This window comes from Bombyx mandarina, chromosome 09 (genome assembly GCF_030267445.1).
Source record: "Bombyx mandarina strain Sakado chromosome 09, ASM3026744v2".
NCBI classification, from domain to species: domain Eukaryota; kingdom Metazoa; phylum Arthropoda; class Insecta; order Lepidoptera; family Bombycidae; genus Bombyx; species Bombyx mandarina.
Window position 1 is genome coordinate 12,573,964 of NC_143216.1, and position 15,544 is coordinate 12,589,507.

Below are 15,544 nucleotides of genomic sequence, written 5' to 3' on the forward strand. Positions count from 1 at the left end.
GCTAATGGGGCATTATAATAAAATAATAGCGTGTCGTTGTAGTTATTTTAGTTTAACGTTCCATAAAATAAAAAAGAAACGTGTGCAATTCACACGTGTTAGAAGTGAAACCTTCAAAAATTAAAATACAATTATCCTAAATGTCTTTATATGTAAAATTTTGTTATTAGTAAATAATTGTAAATCATCTTTTATAGTATGAGGTAGCGCCCTCTGTGATCGATATTTTAACGTCACGTATAATCCTGAATTGAAATTTACTACAAGAGGTTTCATACGCACGTTAGTATTAAAAAATCTCATAGATGGCGTTGTATTAAAATTTTTCGACCCTTCCGTTGCATACCTGCGTGACGTTACATCTGTAAAAATTTTACCCTCATGCGCCTAATGAAGTTTAACTTCAAAAACTATCTTTGTTGGAGTTTAAATGACACTTACTTGTAATCAATGTAGATTGGATGTTTCAAAAGAATCTTCGTATTGGCGGAAGAGACTGGAAATCAATTCGAACTAATATCCGAAGTTGAATGCTTCAAATTGACATTTTAATTCAGATTCATATCACCTGCTCTCTCTCAAATTAATGTTTGAAGATCAGGGATTAAATAGTTTCTTTAAATGATTGTTAAGAAATATTACTAATTTTGACTGATGTGTATTTTAAAATTTTCAAAAAGCGAATTGTGCTATTTATAGGATAATTAAAGGCCTAATTTGTACTTACAAGTGTCGCTACAAGGCTAGCCAAAAATGACAATAAAATTACTTAGGACCACGAATTGTTGTAGATTTTAATGTTAAAATGGCTTTTAAATAAAATTCTTCAAGCAGGTACTGTTTAGTGTTTGCTTGTGTCAAAATGAAAGTGTTGCCAGCTAAAAAAGTATTCAAAGTTTTTTGCAAAACGTTTATTGCCTGCTTCATGTCTCCACTATATTACTAAACTAGCATAAAGCCTTGACAGTTGAAATACAATATTTATTTCAAACTAATGAAGATTATATAAATTGTTTACTGTTTTTATTGTTGGCAACATATCGTTGATCTTAGGTGTTACAATTGATTGATTTTCTAGCGGGTAAATGTTACCGCAGTTTTCATCTCGAACTTTAAGAATATGTTTTAAGAATTCGACAGTTAAATTGTATAAAATCACCGTTCTGCTATAGTCGATAAATTTTGGTATCATTCAAGCTATGACTAAATAATATAATATCTTTTTTAGATTTCGAGATGAATAATAGCTATATTGTTGTCCTATAGTGCATTTGTTTTGTCTTAAAATAAAATTTTAATATCCAACGAATGTGTTTTTTTTTAATTACTTTACTAACCAAAATCTACATTAATCTATAACTATATTCTTCAAAGTAGCAAACTTCAAACTATTTAAGTTTGAATGCTACATCGCTGAACCATGATATGGGTTCAATCTAATCAGTGAAATTCTTAATATAAAATACAAAAAAAACCAACACAAATACGAAGAGGAAATTCAATAAAACCAATGGGAAATTGTTTATGTACTTTATTTAAGTTTTTTTTTACAGTTGTCACAAACTACAGGACATCCGAACCTAAAGTCGAAGTTATCGATGGATCAAAATGCTCCTGAACCCATAATCTCATAAATAAATCTATAGTTAAAAATAAAAATACATTATGTTTTTTAATAGTCACAAAGAATTTTACATTTAAAAAAAATACTAAATTCATTTACAATCTTCTCCTCTTATGGACAGTAAGAACGAAATTCAAAATCCTGTATTTACTGTTTTAAAAATGGAAATTAATATAAGACTCATGATGCATTTATCACAATGTTATGGACACATCTTTCTTCAGACACAAATCAAATATACATAAAGATTAAATTAAAAAAAAAATATGTAAGCTTTTTTTTGTTTCAAGAAAGCAAAAGGTGAAATATTTATAGTAAAGCTAATTCGCAGATGACTCCGCATCTGTCTCGCTCACTCGCATCGTAAAACACAAGAGTGAGCGAGACAAAACATAGAGCTCGCGCACTAAGACATAAGACGTATATTTTTAGCATTATTCGTTCACTACACATATAAAAAAGGTTTTTACGAAACAGCGAATCGTAAGGTCTAGTGCTTTATTAAAAATTTAGTTAAAAATTAACTCCATTGATGCAAAAGATCACCTCTCATAGTCAAATTCAATTAGTAAATAAATAGAAATTCCATTAACATTTCTTAAGGTGGCAAGACGTTCAGTCGAAACATTAGTCAAAAATAATAATATTCGATCTAAATATTTTAAGAGAAATGTGTTTTGCATTAATGGAATGTGAAACTACTTTAATATTATATTACAATTTTAATATCTTTTTTTTTTAATTCATTAGCACTCTAGTATAAGTATTACAATAACATTAATATTTTCAAAAACGTACATCGTTCACATCATTTCGCAAGAATTGTAGTTTCGTTCCGGAAATGGGGCGTTCATCATTAAGTAATTAAACTTTTTTTTTCCGCCATTACATCTGTCAATGATGACATTGACACAGAAAATTTATTATTTTCTATGGAAAACGGTTTCTCAAATAGATTAATTTAATTAAAAAACTAGAATTTCTCAATTTTCTCAATTCATTCATATCTATACTAATATTATAAAGAGGAAAGATTTGTTTGTTTGTTTGTTTCGAATAGGCTCCGAAACTACTGGACCGATTTGAAAAATTCTTTTTCCATTAGAAGCCGACATTGTCCCTGATGAACATAGGCTACTTTTTTTTAATTTTTTTTTTTTTGTTTTCTTGTGTGTTTTAATGTTTCCGAAGCGAAGCGAGGGCGGGTCGCTAGTTAGAACATAAGAGTAAATTGTCCTAAAAGAAAAAAATTAATAGAAACAAATTATTCAAAATGATTTAATTAAATTTGATTACCACCATTGGCAATTTCACAATACACTATATAGTTTTATTCTTAAAATAAATCACGGCACGTTTTATTGAAAGAAAATGATGACTTTCTCTAATCCGGATAATTGTTTGATTAGTGAAATGAATCCAATTGTAACTAGCGACGGTCCTGCCTCTCTAGTAATCTTTGTCAACATTTTCTGTAAAATTTCCACCACAGAACCACAATTCTTGTCAGCGACTAACATTCAGAACACAGACATAAAAATATAATCTGCTTTTCGACTTCTGTCATTGTGCCTTGGTAGAGTCGATACAATTTTATAATTGTACAGATATTTTCAAGCACATAACTAAAACTACATCTAATTTGACTATACCTAAGCAGCTACACATACGAAGCGATTAAGGCAACGATTATGCTTATAATTAACATTTTTTTTAAACAATAAATATAAAGTGCATTTTAAAATCAATGCATTCGATTGGTTGATACAAAATTAAACATTTAAATATCTAACGCCATCTTTGTATAATTATTATGCGGAGACGAATAATGATGTGTGTTATAACGAAATATGTATCGACTCGTTCCAATGTATGGAACACAATCACACAAGCCGAAACGGCAGAGCGATGGGCCAACAGCGAACCGAGCCGAATGCGGGTAAGGACTACGATCTGAACGCGGACCGAGGAGGTCCCAACGGGGATGATAAATTTCACACATTAAATTAGCATCTGAACGCTCGCTACGAACCGGACTACTCGAGTTGGGCTGCAAAGACTCACGAGAGTAGACTACTGAAGGCATGGCATCACGTGGTGATATAGGGTTGGTAACGGTGCGCGGTTCGGTGCGTGCTTGCTTGCGGGACGGGCGCTCGCTCACGGGATCCAGCCCACGACGTAGCTGCGGCTGCGGGTGAACTGCGTAATGCGACGCACGCGACAGCCTGCAATATTAACATATCACTGTCAATTATCATTATTAGACTTCTTCAAACGAGGCTCGTGGAGAGTATTAAACGATAGGCAACGGCTTGGCTCTGCCCCTGGCATTGCTGAAGTCCATGGGCGACGGTAACCACTCACCATCAGGTAGGCCGTATGCTTGTCTGCCTACAAGGATAAAAAAAAATCTATATCTATACTAATATAAAAATCTACAGTGGTTTTTACGGATGTTCCGTTATAACTACTGAACCATGCATCCGATTGACTTGAAACTTGGTATCCATGTAGAAAATACATGTACTTAATGGATAGGCTAATATTTATATGAGTGTTGGACTTTCTACACCAGTTGCGGGGGCGTTAATGATGAGAATCTTTGTGGGGGGTGAAAAATAATAATATTTTATTTCATTAATAGCTGTAATGTCCAATAAATAAGATCAAATTATATGTAAAATATTTTTTTAAAGAAATATCTTGTAATAAATTATTTCTTTCTGAAATTAATTTGTGGGTTATTATATTAAAAAGAACTGTTTTTTTTTTTCGAAACCTGAATTTTATAAAAGCCTTTTGGGTCACAGATTTAGCTAATGCAACTGATATAGACTACAGAGCATATGGAAGCCCTCTGAAAGTTGCACTAGAATACATCAAGTACATATTTGAATGAGCATCAATGGATTAGGAAATGTTTTGTGTGTTTATGATGACAAATGAATAAAATCTTCAATTTCATATTTAATTACTAACAAATGTTTTCACACACTATTATAAATGAATATTTCAATAAAGTTATCTATTAAATTAGACAAATGGAGAAGCTAAATTTGTTTAACCCTAGAACAATATTATCCATGTTGTAGCTCCTAAAAGAGTGCCTGGTTTCAATCAATACATAAACATGCCAGGTAACACACGGAGGTTCTTTCAACATGCAACTTATCATTTTACAATGGGTACACGAATATAGTGACAAAGCTTACCTGTAAAAGTTTGTATAAGCTTTTTTTTTTTAGGGAGGAATTACTGGTGGCCCAAAGACCTTTCCAGTTTTACCACAGCACGTGAATGGCTAAGGGCAGCTGCTTCGCGAATATAGCTATGATTGAATAGAAATCGTGACCGGCTAAGAAGATATGGTGAGGAACTCAACCGAAAGATGTATGGGTTAGATTTCACCATTCCCATTACCAGGGTCCCTATGCCTACTTCTTGTGCTAAAGCTGTAGACGATCAAGAAGGATCATTCACGTTCGAATATCATCAAAAGACATTAAAATTATTCTATTACGAATATTAGGGTGTTTACATTTTTTTTGTTATTTAGACTCTGTCGTTTATTATAGTATATTGACTTAATTTATTGATCAAAGTACTTATACGCTTTGTTCATGTTTTACTTTTATCTTGGCTGGCCTTCATCAATAAAACTATGATGGTAGAAAAGTTTAGATCTTATATACAAATTTTTAGATTATTTGGCTATACAATATCCTGAATTATAAATTTAAAAATATATCACAGCACGATTGAAAAAATTAACAAAACTGCACAAAATGTTTAAGCGAAACCGACAAAACAATGAGTCATCTTAAGCAGATGGATGAGACCTCAGAATGTAGAGGTAGGTAGAGGTAAGAAGAACCGTTTCTGTGTGTAAAAAGTGTCCGTTAAAGCTGCTAAATAAGAGTGGCGCTACAGTAGCATCCGGGTAAATTAAAAAAAAGCGCTGAAGTTATTAGAATAAGATAGAGAAATAAAAAAGGACGAAAGGACGAAAGAACTGAAAGCACTACAAAATCACAAAAAGTATTTTATTTAAAGCTGATAAGAAAATGCAATCGATGTCTCCACGTTTTACCACAGCTATAATTTTAGGTTATATTGACGAAATTAGTTTGGACTACGTAAACATGTGAGGTCTTGTATCTGTCACTAACTATTGTAGTCGTTAAATATATTAAATTTCCTAACTCAGCATACTTCAATCAGTTAACTGCTCAATTCATACCATACCCTGTGCCTATGCTAGTGCCATTGTGGAAAATTTTGAACTGTTATTTAGTACTGAAAGTGGGACACTTTTCCAAGCTTCCTCCCATATGAGACGGTTCTCCTTACCTCTACCCTCTATAGGCCTCAGTCACTTCAATGAAATTGACCTTTTAAATTGTCAAAAGTGATGACGATGACATGAAGTCGTTATTAGCTTACTGTCAAATTGACAGATGACTTACCTAATTGTAGTTTAAGTGTCTAAGCGCTATTCTGGCTCCGGCGCTGCTGGCGTACTGCAATATAACACACGAGGATATAGGATAACGAGCGAGTTATTATCTGTAAGTATTATCGATATTCACTTGTAGTGATGTAACGTCGATAAAAAATCTCGACGTTATGTTATGTCAACTGTCAAATTTATTAATTCGAATACAATGTATTGGTCATTAAAATATTTTAATAATACGAAAATTTTTAATGTAAGTAACCAATTAGCATAATGATTTACTGTGCAATGATAATATAAACTAATTTGTTTTGTACATATAATAAAAATAAAGTAATAGTGAATATCGATACAATACGACGGGCATCAAACTTATTGGCAAATTAAAAGTTTAGGTTTAATTTGTAAACAGGTTAAAAACACCATACACCATGCTTTGAGGTAAAAAAAAAAACAAACACATTTTATATTTTTCGGGTTTCGGCGAATGCTTTGTTAGCTGTAAACACGTTTACGTGCTCGGTTATAATTCTACGCTAAGTCACAGTAGATTCGATTTGAAAGGGATAAACTTGACTGGTTTTAGCATAAATAATATTCCAATTGGAAATGTAAATGTTTCTACAGTGGTATAAATACCATTTGCTATTATCACACCAAAGAAATTATAACGAATATTCAATTTTTAATCTCTTCGAAGATTCAATCTGACAAGGAAAATCCCTTCAAAATCGAACACAACATTTTATTAATACAACAATTCTGTCAACGCAAATCACTCCTCCATTCTGTAACATATGGATCTGCAATAGTCATAAGCCGAATATGTTTATTAACGCTGGCGCTTCCAACTCCGTAATAAACAAAATAGCACGGCAAATATCGTATACGGCCATAATTAATTTTCAGCAATTTCCAATAGCAAATAAATAAACATGGAATTTTACCGATGTTCTAATGGCCGTTCTTACTAAATACCATACGGGCTTACGCTCCCCTCTCGGCTAAAAATCAAATTGTTAACTGTTAAAAAGAAAAATCAAAAACATAACAATATATTTATTTAGTGTTGTTCAGTCTCTGTTTTGAAAGTAAAATTTGTAATTAATTCTATTTGTTCGATAGAGAGTAGTAAGGAGTTTTTGTTAAGGAAATAAAAACTTGTCCCGTCGAGAGCTTTAACAAAACGGTTTTAACTAAAATACACTTATTAAATGCAGTTCTAAAGTATTCATCAATGTGACATAGGTTAGGACTCATGATACAGGTGCTTAATTTTTTTTTATGTCAGCAACACCATGCTCCTGTACATGGCAACACTGACACAACCCATAGACTAATTTCCGAGATACTGTAAAACTGCATGATTACACTCATTAGAATAAGTATAAGCTGCAATAAGCGAAGTTGTGTTATACGGCGCCGTGCTAACACGTGGTGCCCCGAGGAGCTCTGACCTCTGTTGTCTATTGGCTACGCGCCCCCTTTTGCAGGTTGTTAAAGAACCTGAACTGTAGTCGCAGCGTTAGGTCTTTCCGTACTGGAATAATAATAATAACACATATCTCAACTAGCCGATCTAAATTGAACCTTCAAACAATGAGGCGTTTGGCTCATTTTTAGATGCTCAATATACAATTCTTTGTCTAGACACATAAATATATGAACAGAGATGAGTGGGAACGGGGGTCGGGGACAGGGGGCACGCGTTGTGTGTGTATCGTGAGTACTCACGAATGCGGATTGGGGTTTATATCTGGTGGCTGGGCGCGGACGAATCTATCCACTTGATCTCCCGTCCTGATCTCAACGTGTCGATTAGCAGCCTCGACGCCATTCGTCTCCGCCGTAGCTACCGGGATTATCCTCTCTCCCGTATAGTCGACCGGAGACGGATCCTCAACCACGGGCGGTTCTTTGGCTTCGAGCACCAAGGACTTCTCGACGTTCTCCGTTATGGATTTCGTGTCGTTTGTCGGCGTGACGGCTTCCGCGCTGGGCGGAGTCATGCTGAAGAGGGAGTTGTCGATGGCGACGGGCTGGACCCGCGCCCGCGGCAACCGGAGGTTCAGGGAGGCACTCGCCCGTTTTAGCACTCGGCAATCTAATACGTAAATCGACTCTGTAGAGCTACCTCCAACGCTTACACTCGACTGAATTATTTACAATGTGATCGATGAAGAGCGAGCAAACTGGATGACCTCTTTTCTCTGTTAACGTGCATTCAACTTCTTCGCGTTTCCGCTTTCCATTCTTGATGATTCGAGTTAATCATAGTGATGTACCACACATTGTGTGCCATGGTCAACGAAGCCGCTATATTAATCGGTGTTATCATCGAACTCATTCGTCTTGATAATCGATAAGTTATATAGTGAAATGTGATTAATGAAATCGATTAAAATTAACATTATGATGGATTTTAAATACATATATAAAGGTTTATAATTAAACAGTTTCTCCAAATCATTCGTATATTGGAGTTGAAAATGTACCTGGTGAGTTATACGACGTGATGAAAATAATGTTCGTAATATATCATTATGAGGCAATTTTTGTTTCGGTTTTTAATATGAAATTTATTTAATCACGTATAATGAAGGTTCACTGTGATTCACAATTGTGGTCGTTCAATTCGGTCAGTTCGTGAAAGATGACGTCACACAAATTGAAAACTTATAGTATATTGATTGAACGAATAAAGTTTTCATTCAAATGAAATATAAAAATAATCATGTAAACAATTAATTATAGAGCAAGTTTAAAAGTATTCAAAAATTTTGAACTGAATACATTTAATAATTTTTATTCGCTTTTTCTTATTCGATAAATTAATTTTGATGATATTATTCAATATAGATTAAATTAATTTATCGAAATTAATTGTTCTTTTTATTACTACAGCCGAATTTGTAATTAACAATTAACTACCTCCTTTTTGTGTTTACATACATTAATATTTCTAATTATATATTAATACCTACCGTAATCTGGAAAGTATACATTTCAACAATTATATATTTTTAATAAATAATTTTCAGAATAAGCTTTCTACGGATTTCTGCGTAGAGAAGGATATACTGAAAATCAAATCCTAAATTTAAATTTTAAATGAGCGGTATTTTTTTTTTAAATCGAATGCTTTTTTCGTGGTTGTGTAAAATCGATATAAATGATATCGATACTCACTCCTATCGATGTTCCGTTGGAGATGCGACGCGACCCTGTGCCTCGCGTCGCTGTACTCGAGGTGCAGCCCGAGACGCAGCAGGGTCGGATTCTGTTCGACGAGCTGAGTTATCTCCATCTCGATCTTGTTACCGAGAACTTGCGATCTCTGGAACGCAAATAACATTTACCCTTTGACGTTATATACATAGTCAGGTCATAAATTCTGTCACACGTTTAATGTAAAATAATTGAAACAAGTTTATTCATTATGTAACCATTCATATACCAAAATGAACTTAATAAAACATAGATTCTTATGACACTAAAGTTTATTCAAAATGACCTCCGTGATTTTGAATACAGGCCTTCAATCTGCGCGGCCAGTCGTCTATCGCAGCACGAACGAGGTCCATGTCAATATCGGCGGCTGCCTTAATCAAGGATGTCTTGAGTGACTCCAAATTGGGATGAGGCTTTGAGCACGCCTTTTCCTCCAAGTGTTGCCATATCTTGTAATCTAACGGATTCAAATCTAGACTGGAGGAGGGCCAGTCTTCGTGCTGGATGAAGTCGATTTCACGCGCCGCCAGCCAGTCTTGTGTGCTCTTCGCTCTATGAGCTGGCGCCGAATCTTGTTGGAATACCCAGTGCCTGTTATTGAACATGGTATGAGAAACAGGTACCACAAGGGTCGTCAGGACTGTATTTTGATACACAACTGCATTCGTTTTTACACCTTTCTCACAAAAATGTACCTCTGTTAAGCCCCAATAAGAAACTCCCAACCTTAACATGAGCGAGGATGGAAAATGACCTCGTTGGACACGCGGAATACGGTTGCTCGCTTCTTCACTACTGTGTGCGTACACCTTATCATTTTTGTTGTTGTAGCTCTCTTCTACGGTAAAAATTTTTTCATCCGAAAAAAGAATTTCCCGATATTTTTTTCCCGCGTACCGCTTCAACAAAGCGCGGCATCTCTTCAGTCTCAGGTCCATTAGACGAGCATTCAAACGATGACCTGTTTTTCTTCGATATGCCCGAAGCCCTAAGTCTTCATTTAACACCCTTTTCACCGTGGTTCTGCTTAACCCCATCTGAAGGGCCAACAGTTTCTGCTTACGTTTGGGATTTCTTTGAATTCGCGCCTTCACAGCTTTTATCACTGCTGGAGTCCTAACAGACCGAGGGCGACCACTTCTTGACCTGTCATCTACACTAGAGTGTTCATTGTATCGTCTGATGGTACGATAAACGAATCATTTGGTTATATTCAAAATTTTCAGTATGTTAAAAATTTGAATTGGCGCGTAACCGCAACGATGCAACGCAATAACTGCAACACGGTCTTCTGCGTCCACTCCATATTTAAAATAGGAGTAAAATTCTAAAAGTATACATTTTTATCTTCATGAACAATTCGAAATTTGAATTCAATAAACTTTTTTGTGGCCAGCATTCTAAAAGAAAAGTTTTTACTGTGTGACAATACTTATGACCTGACTAGGTAAATGGGATAATATAAGGGTGTGGTTATGCATAATGTATTTATTAAAATAATGTATCATTCAATTTGAAACTATTACTGTTGATTCTAGAAGTATAATAAAAAGACTTTGATAATTTAGAGTCCTAATAATGTTCAAATTTATAATTTCAATTAATTATAGTCGAATTTCGACTACTACGGATCCACTAGTTTATACAATTAGGCCGTCTGAGTAAGTTAACACGTTCTCTAAGGTCGGGTATCTGTTGGTGTAAGGTTGGTTCTCTAAGGTATGTGCGTACCTGGTTGGAGGCCCGGAACTCCTCGACGGTGTTGGTGTGCAGCAGCGCGCGCACGAGCTGCACGAGCGCGGGCGGCGAGATGAAGTTGGTCTCGACGCTGAGCACGCGCAGCGCCGTGTTGTGCCGCAGCGCGTCCGCCAGCGCGCCCGCCGTGCGGTCCGTCAGCCCCACGTTCACGAGCGACAGCACCTCCACGTGGCTGTTGCTCTTTAGCGCCTCGAACAGCTTCTCGAACTTCTCGTCGCTTATGTTCTGGAAATACATTCATAGACGGTGGTTTTATTACTGGCGATAGGACGTCTTGTGGTAGGTACCACAACCCCGCCTATTTCTGCCGTAAAGCAATAATGCGATTCGATTTGACTGCCGTTGTACTGTTAAAGCCGAGACTCTAGAACTATTATCTCAAGGTGGGTGGCAGAATTGATGTCTATGGGCTCCGGTAACTATTTAACATCAGGTGGGACGTGAACTCGTCCATCCAACCAAGAAAAGAAAAAATGGATTGCATAGAATCTGTTTAATTTGTTGTAACAAGCTTTGTAGCTTTGTAACAAACAAAGCTTGAAAGAGATATACCCTTTTCTGAGTTCGCAAGTCTCAAATCTCAAATCTAACATAGACTTTTCTACTCAACAATCTTTTAATGTTATCATCGTATTTTTTACCTGAGGAACAAAGTATTGAAATACTTTTTATTAACAGTCTAACAGATTTCAACCTCCAATATTATCTATCTATCGCGTGACGTCCGATGTTATCTATCTATCTATATAAATACAGTCATCCAAAAATATGTCGTTTGAATAAAGAACTCATATCATAGATAACCATTAAAAGGTTGACTCTAGGGCCTAAGTTAACGACGCACAGCCTAATCTAGGCAGTGTGACGTTAATCCCGTTGCCAAAAAATACAAAAACACATTCTTTGTATGTACTGACCTTAATATTATTCCAATTGAGATCAGTCAGCTTCTGGTCATTTTGTTGCACTCGAGCGATCGTTTCATCCGGGTCCGTATCGTTGGGCGGGTCCATTGGAAATACCTGTAACGATTCAAAAGCAAAAACCATTAATGACATTAACAATAACACATTAACAGTATTGTTGGTCATTGAGTGGTGTGGGGACGTAGAATAGCACCAGGGTCTCTTCACATGGGTGTCCTAGTAGGTACTTAAAGGATTCACTGGAGAATGAATAATGTTATTCCACCAGCATACTGCAGCATAATGAAAGTCCTCACGAGTAACCCCATCCTGCCCAGTCAAGAATTCTGGGATGAAGTGGTACCACCGTTTTACAATATGAACGAATCCTGACCTCACTTATCAAGGTGGAGTACTCAATTTATCTAAGAACTAAGTTAATCTACTTAACACCAGTAGGGTCGTGACCTTGTTCACGCAATTAAGCAATAAAAAATCATAGTACGTTATTTGGATGCGATAGAGGGCCATATTAATACAGTGCGGTATAGTTAAGACGACTACAATTATGTCATTGCTGCAGCCGCAAAATGTTAATATTTAAACATTGCATATAAAGGGTGGGCAGCCGTTAACTATACTTGAGACCTTAGAACTTATATCTCAAGGTAGGTGGAGCATTTATGTTGTGGATGTCTATGGGCTCCAGTAACCACTTAACACCAGGTGGGCTGTGAGCTCGTCCAACCATCTAAGCAATAAAAAAATAAAAAATAAATTGTCTCTCTGTATTATAATCAAATAACAAATTCCTTTTTTTATATTGCAGTTTATTTTGCTCAATTAGAGCTTTGGTCGTTATGTTTGACGGATTATGATGTCATTTCATGTCAGCCATAACAGGATGACGGATTATAACGTCATTTCACGTCAGCCATAACAGGATAGATCTCAAATGATAAGCCAGGTGAGCGTCAAGGAAAACCTTCGTAGATGCTGGTTGTACTGGATTGTGGTGGTACCTTGGGTTTGGTGGCTTTGGTGATGCCGTCCCATCCGAGTCCGACGGGCTGGCCCTTGTTCAGAAGCGACGCGTGGTACTGGTCCTGATTCATCATCGAGTGGAATCCGAGGATGGCTGAAATGAAACATACCATTATGTCCTTCGATCAACAATAGTAACTAGATACACGGTCGGTGCAGAAAATCCGTCTCGTCAAATAACAGCTCACTTGAAATGTGAGCTGTTATTTTGTTTAGTTCGCTTCAAACACAGCCAATGTCAACCCGTCTCACAATGCCGCAGTGTGTATTCAAAAGTTGCAAAAGTAATGCCCGAAAAAGCAATTTAACGGCTGGAGTATCTTACTTTCGGTAAGTACATGAAGTATAAACTATATTTTAAACTTTAAACTAATAAATAATATTAAATTTTGAACAAAATTACCGATTTTTAGCCACCGCTACAAATGTTGGCCAAGGCTCGGCCAACACATGGACAAACGTTTGTTTAACAGAACAGTAAACGCACGGAGTAGATTTGTGTTTTAATAATTTTTTAAAATTTGTTAGAAGTACTTCAAAATTAGTTGGTTAAAATTGGTTAATGCTGCTTTTGTGTCTGTTTGTTGGACTCTCATTAGATACTTAGCTTTCCTTTTTTATTTTAGCTTTACTAGCAATCACGTGTGCAGAATGGATCTCGATTGTCGCCAGAGAAACAAGAGATGACTTTTATAAGCCAGCTAAGATCTCTGCTCATTGACACTGGACATCTTTGCCTTTCGTGCTCACGGCTACTGAAACGTGGCCGAAACATTGTAATAAAAATACCGCGCTTGAAACCGTTTAAACGTTGTTTTATTATGTGCACTGGTCGCGAAAACTTAAAAATATACTATAAAAATATATATTACACAAAAACGTAACGCTAATAATATAAGAAATAATGTATAGATACTAACAAACATAAATTTCCAAAACATAAAAAGTAAACAACTAAACTTTTGCTTTTATTCATTAATAAATTATTTTAGTGTTCAACGCGACTCCCTTACCTCCTGTAGTAAGCCGAAAACGAAATTTCAAAAAGCAAAAATAAATAAAACAAAACGATGTTAGTTCTCAGAGCAATAAAAGGAAAAAGTACTTTATTTGTTGTCGTTTAAGGTTGATTTAACATTAAAAGTTGTTTAACATATGTTTTTTTATTTGTAAGTGACAGGATTAATTTATTACTTTGCTCATTTTATGTGACGAATGATCGTAAGTATTAGATAATGTTTTGGAGATTTGTGACTTTATTACAAAGTGCCATAGTTGTAATTAGTTTGAACTTAAAACTGTTTCAAAACTTTTTTCTTCGTTTGTTAGTAAATGAATGTAGCTATTTATGTGTATATTCACGCGGACAGCTTTTTCTTTAATTTTGTACGTGTCCCTTTATCTAGTTACTATTGATGATCGAAGATTATGTCAAAGTAATCTATACTTCTATATCTATATTAATATATCAATCTACAGTAGTTTTTACGGATGTTCCGTTATAACTACTGAACCATGCATCTGATTGACTTGAAACTTGGTATCCATGTAGAAAATAGATGTAATTAATGGATAGGCTAATATTTATATGAGTGTTGGACTCCCTACACCATTTGCGGGAGCGTTAATGATGAGAATCTTAGTGGGGGTGAGAAATAATAATTTTAAATGCGCAGCGAAGCGGGCAAGTACGGCCAGTATTTTATAAGACAGAAAAAAACAGATTTAATATATATTTAAAACAACTAAATCATCGAAACAGATGCGGAACATAAAATCTACAATGTTTATATTTCGTATCGTAAACGTTAAATCGATTTTATTAATCGAGTTAAAACGTCAATAGCATTCGTGTTTTTCTTTAATAGATTTTACAAGAGCAAAGTTCTCTGTTCGTTTTATTTCCTCTCTCTCTCTCTATCAATAATTTTGACTGTGTTGAATCGTCAATGTTTTACGTATGATCAAGATTTTTGAATATAGGGATCCGCTAGCAAACATTTTGTTCTTTTTGCACTTATCATATATTACGACAGCACGCCTCTGTAACATCAATTTTACTTGTGTTACATCTCTATTTGTAAATTAGAAGGTGCCATAGACAGGAACGTTTTTTCTTTTTTTTTAGGTTCTCTTACGTCATCGATTTTTGGTTTTATGATTTTCATTTGCACTATTATAAAAACAATTTCACTAAAATTTAGTTTTTTTTATGAAACATCAAAGCGTAAAAGCATCTAATTGTTTTTTAAACTTTTTGGAACGAAGTTCCTTATCGCGCGTTGTGAAAGGGGGCTAGACGGAAAAAGTTCTTACGAAAAGTTGTCACGACACTTTTTAGATCCGTCATTCTGACCAATCAACGTGTAGGCGCTTATCGCGTGACATTGCTCGTATCCGATTGGTCCGCGTAATGAGTACAGTTTCTCGAGATAGCATTTCAACAATAGTAATTTAGTTCATAGTATTGTTTTTTTCTTCTTCATAATGCCGTAATTTATTACTATAACTTAAAAAAAAAAA

The 15,544-nt window shown here is 35.3% G+C and overlaps 1 protein-coding gene and 1 long non-coding RNA gene across 9 annotated transcripts in view; one reads left to right on the forward strand and one right to left on the reverse strand.

The window, feature by feature from the left end:
- Positions 1–1,516: 1,516 nt before the first annotated feature.
- Positions 1,517–15,544, reverse strand: part of tmod (tropomodulin) — a 100,499-nt gene continuing 86,471 nt past the window's right edge. For 4 of the 8 annotated variants that reach the window (XM_089729928.1, XM_089729926.1, XM_089729929.1 and 1 more), the window contains exons 5-12: positions 13,000–13,115; positions 11,990–12,094; positions 11,046–11,297; positions 9,273–9,420; positions 7,818–8,187; positions 7,541–7,623; positions 6,094–6,147; positions 1,517–3,852 (exon numbers count right to left, since the gene is read on the reverse strand). In XM_089729928.1, coding sequence (XP_089586054.1) covers positions 7,581–7,623; positions 7,818–8,187; positions 9,273–9,420; positions 11,046–11,297; positions 11,990–12,094; positions 13,000–13,115 — 1,034 coding nt within the window. In that variant the 3' untranslated portion in view covers positions 1,517–3,852; positions 6,094–6,147; positions 7,541–7,580. Of the gene's footprint in view, positions 3,853–6,093; positions 6,148–7,030; positions 7,088–7,540; positions 7,624–7,817; positions 8,188–9,272; positions 9,421–11,045; positions 11,298–11,989; positions 12,095–12,999; positions 13,116–15,544 lie in introns of all 8 variants that reach the window. The other 4 variants (XM_089729927.1, XM_089729932.1, XM_028177370.2 and 1 more) reach the window with 4 other exon arrangements.
- LOC149502361 (uncharacterized) lies at positions 13,196–14,175 on the forward strand. The gene is made up of 2 exons (XR_016323574.1): positions 13,196–13,351; positions 13,648–14,175. It is a non-coding gene; the product is annotated as an uncharacterized LOC149502361 (long non-coding RNA).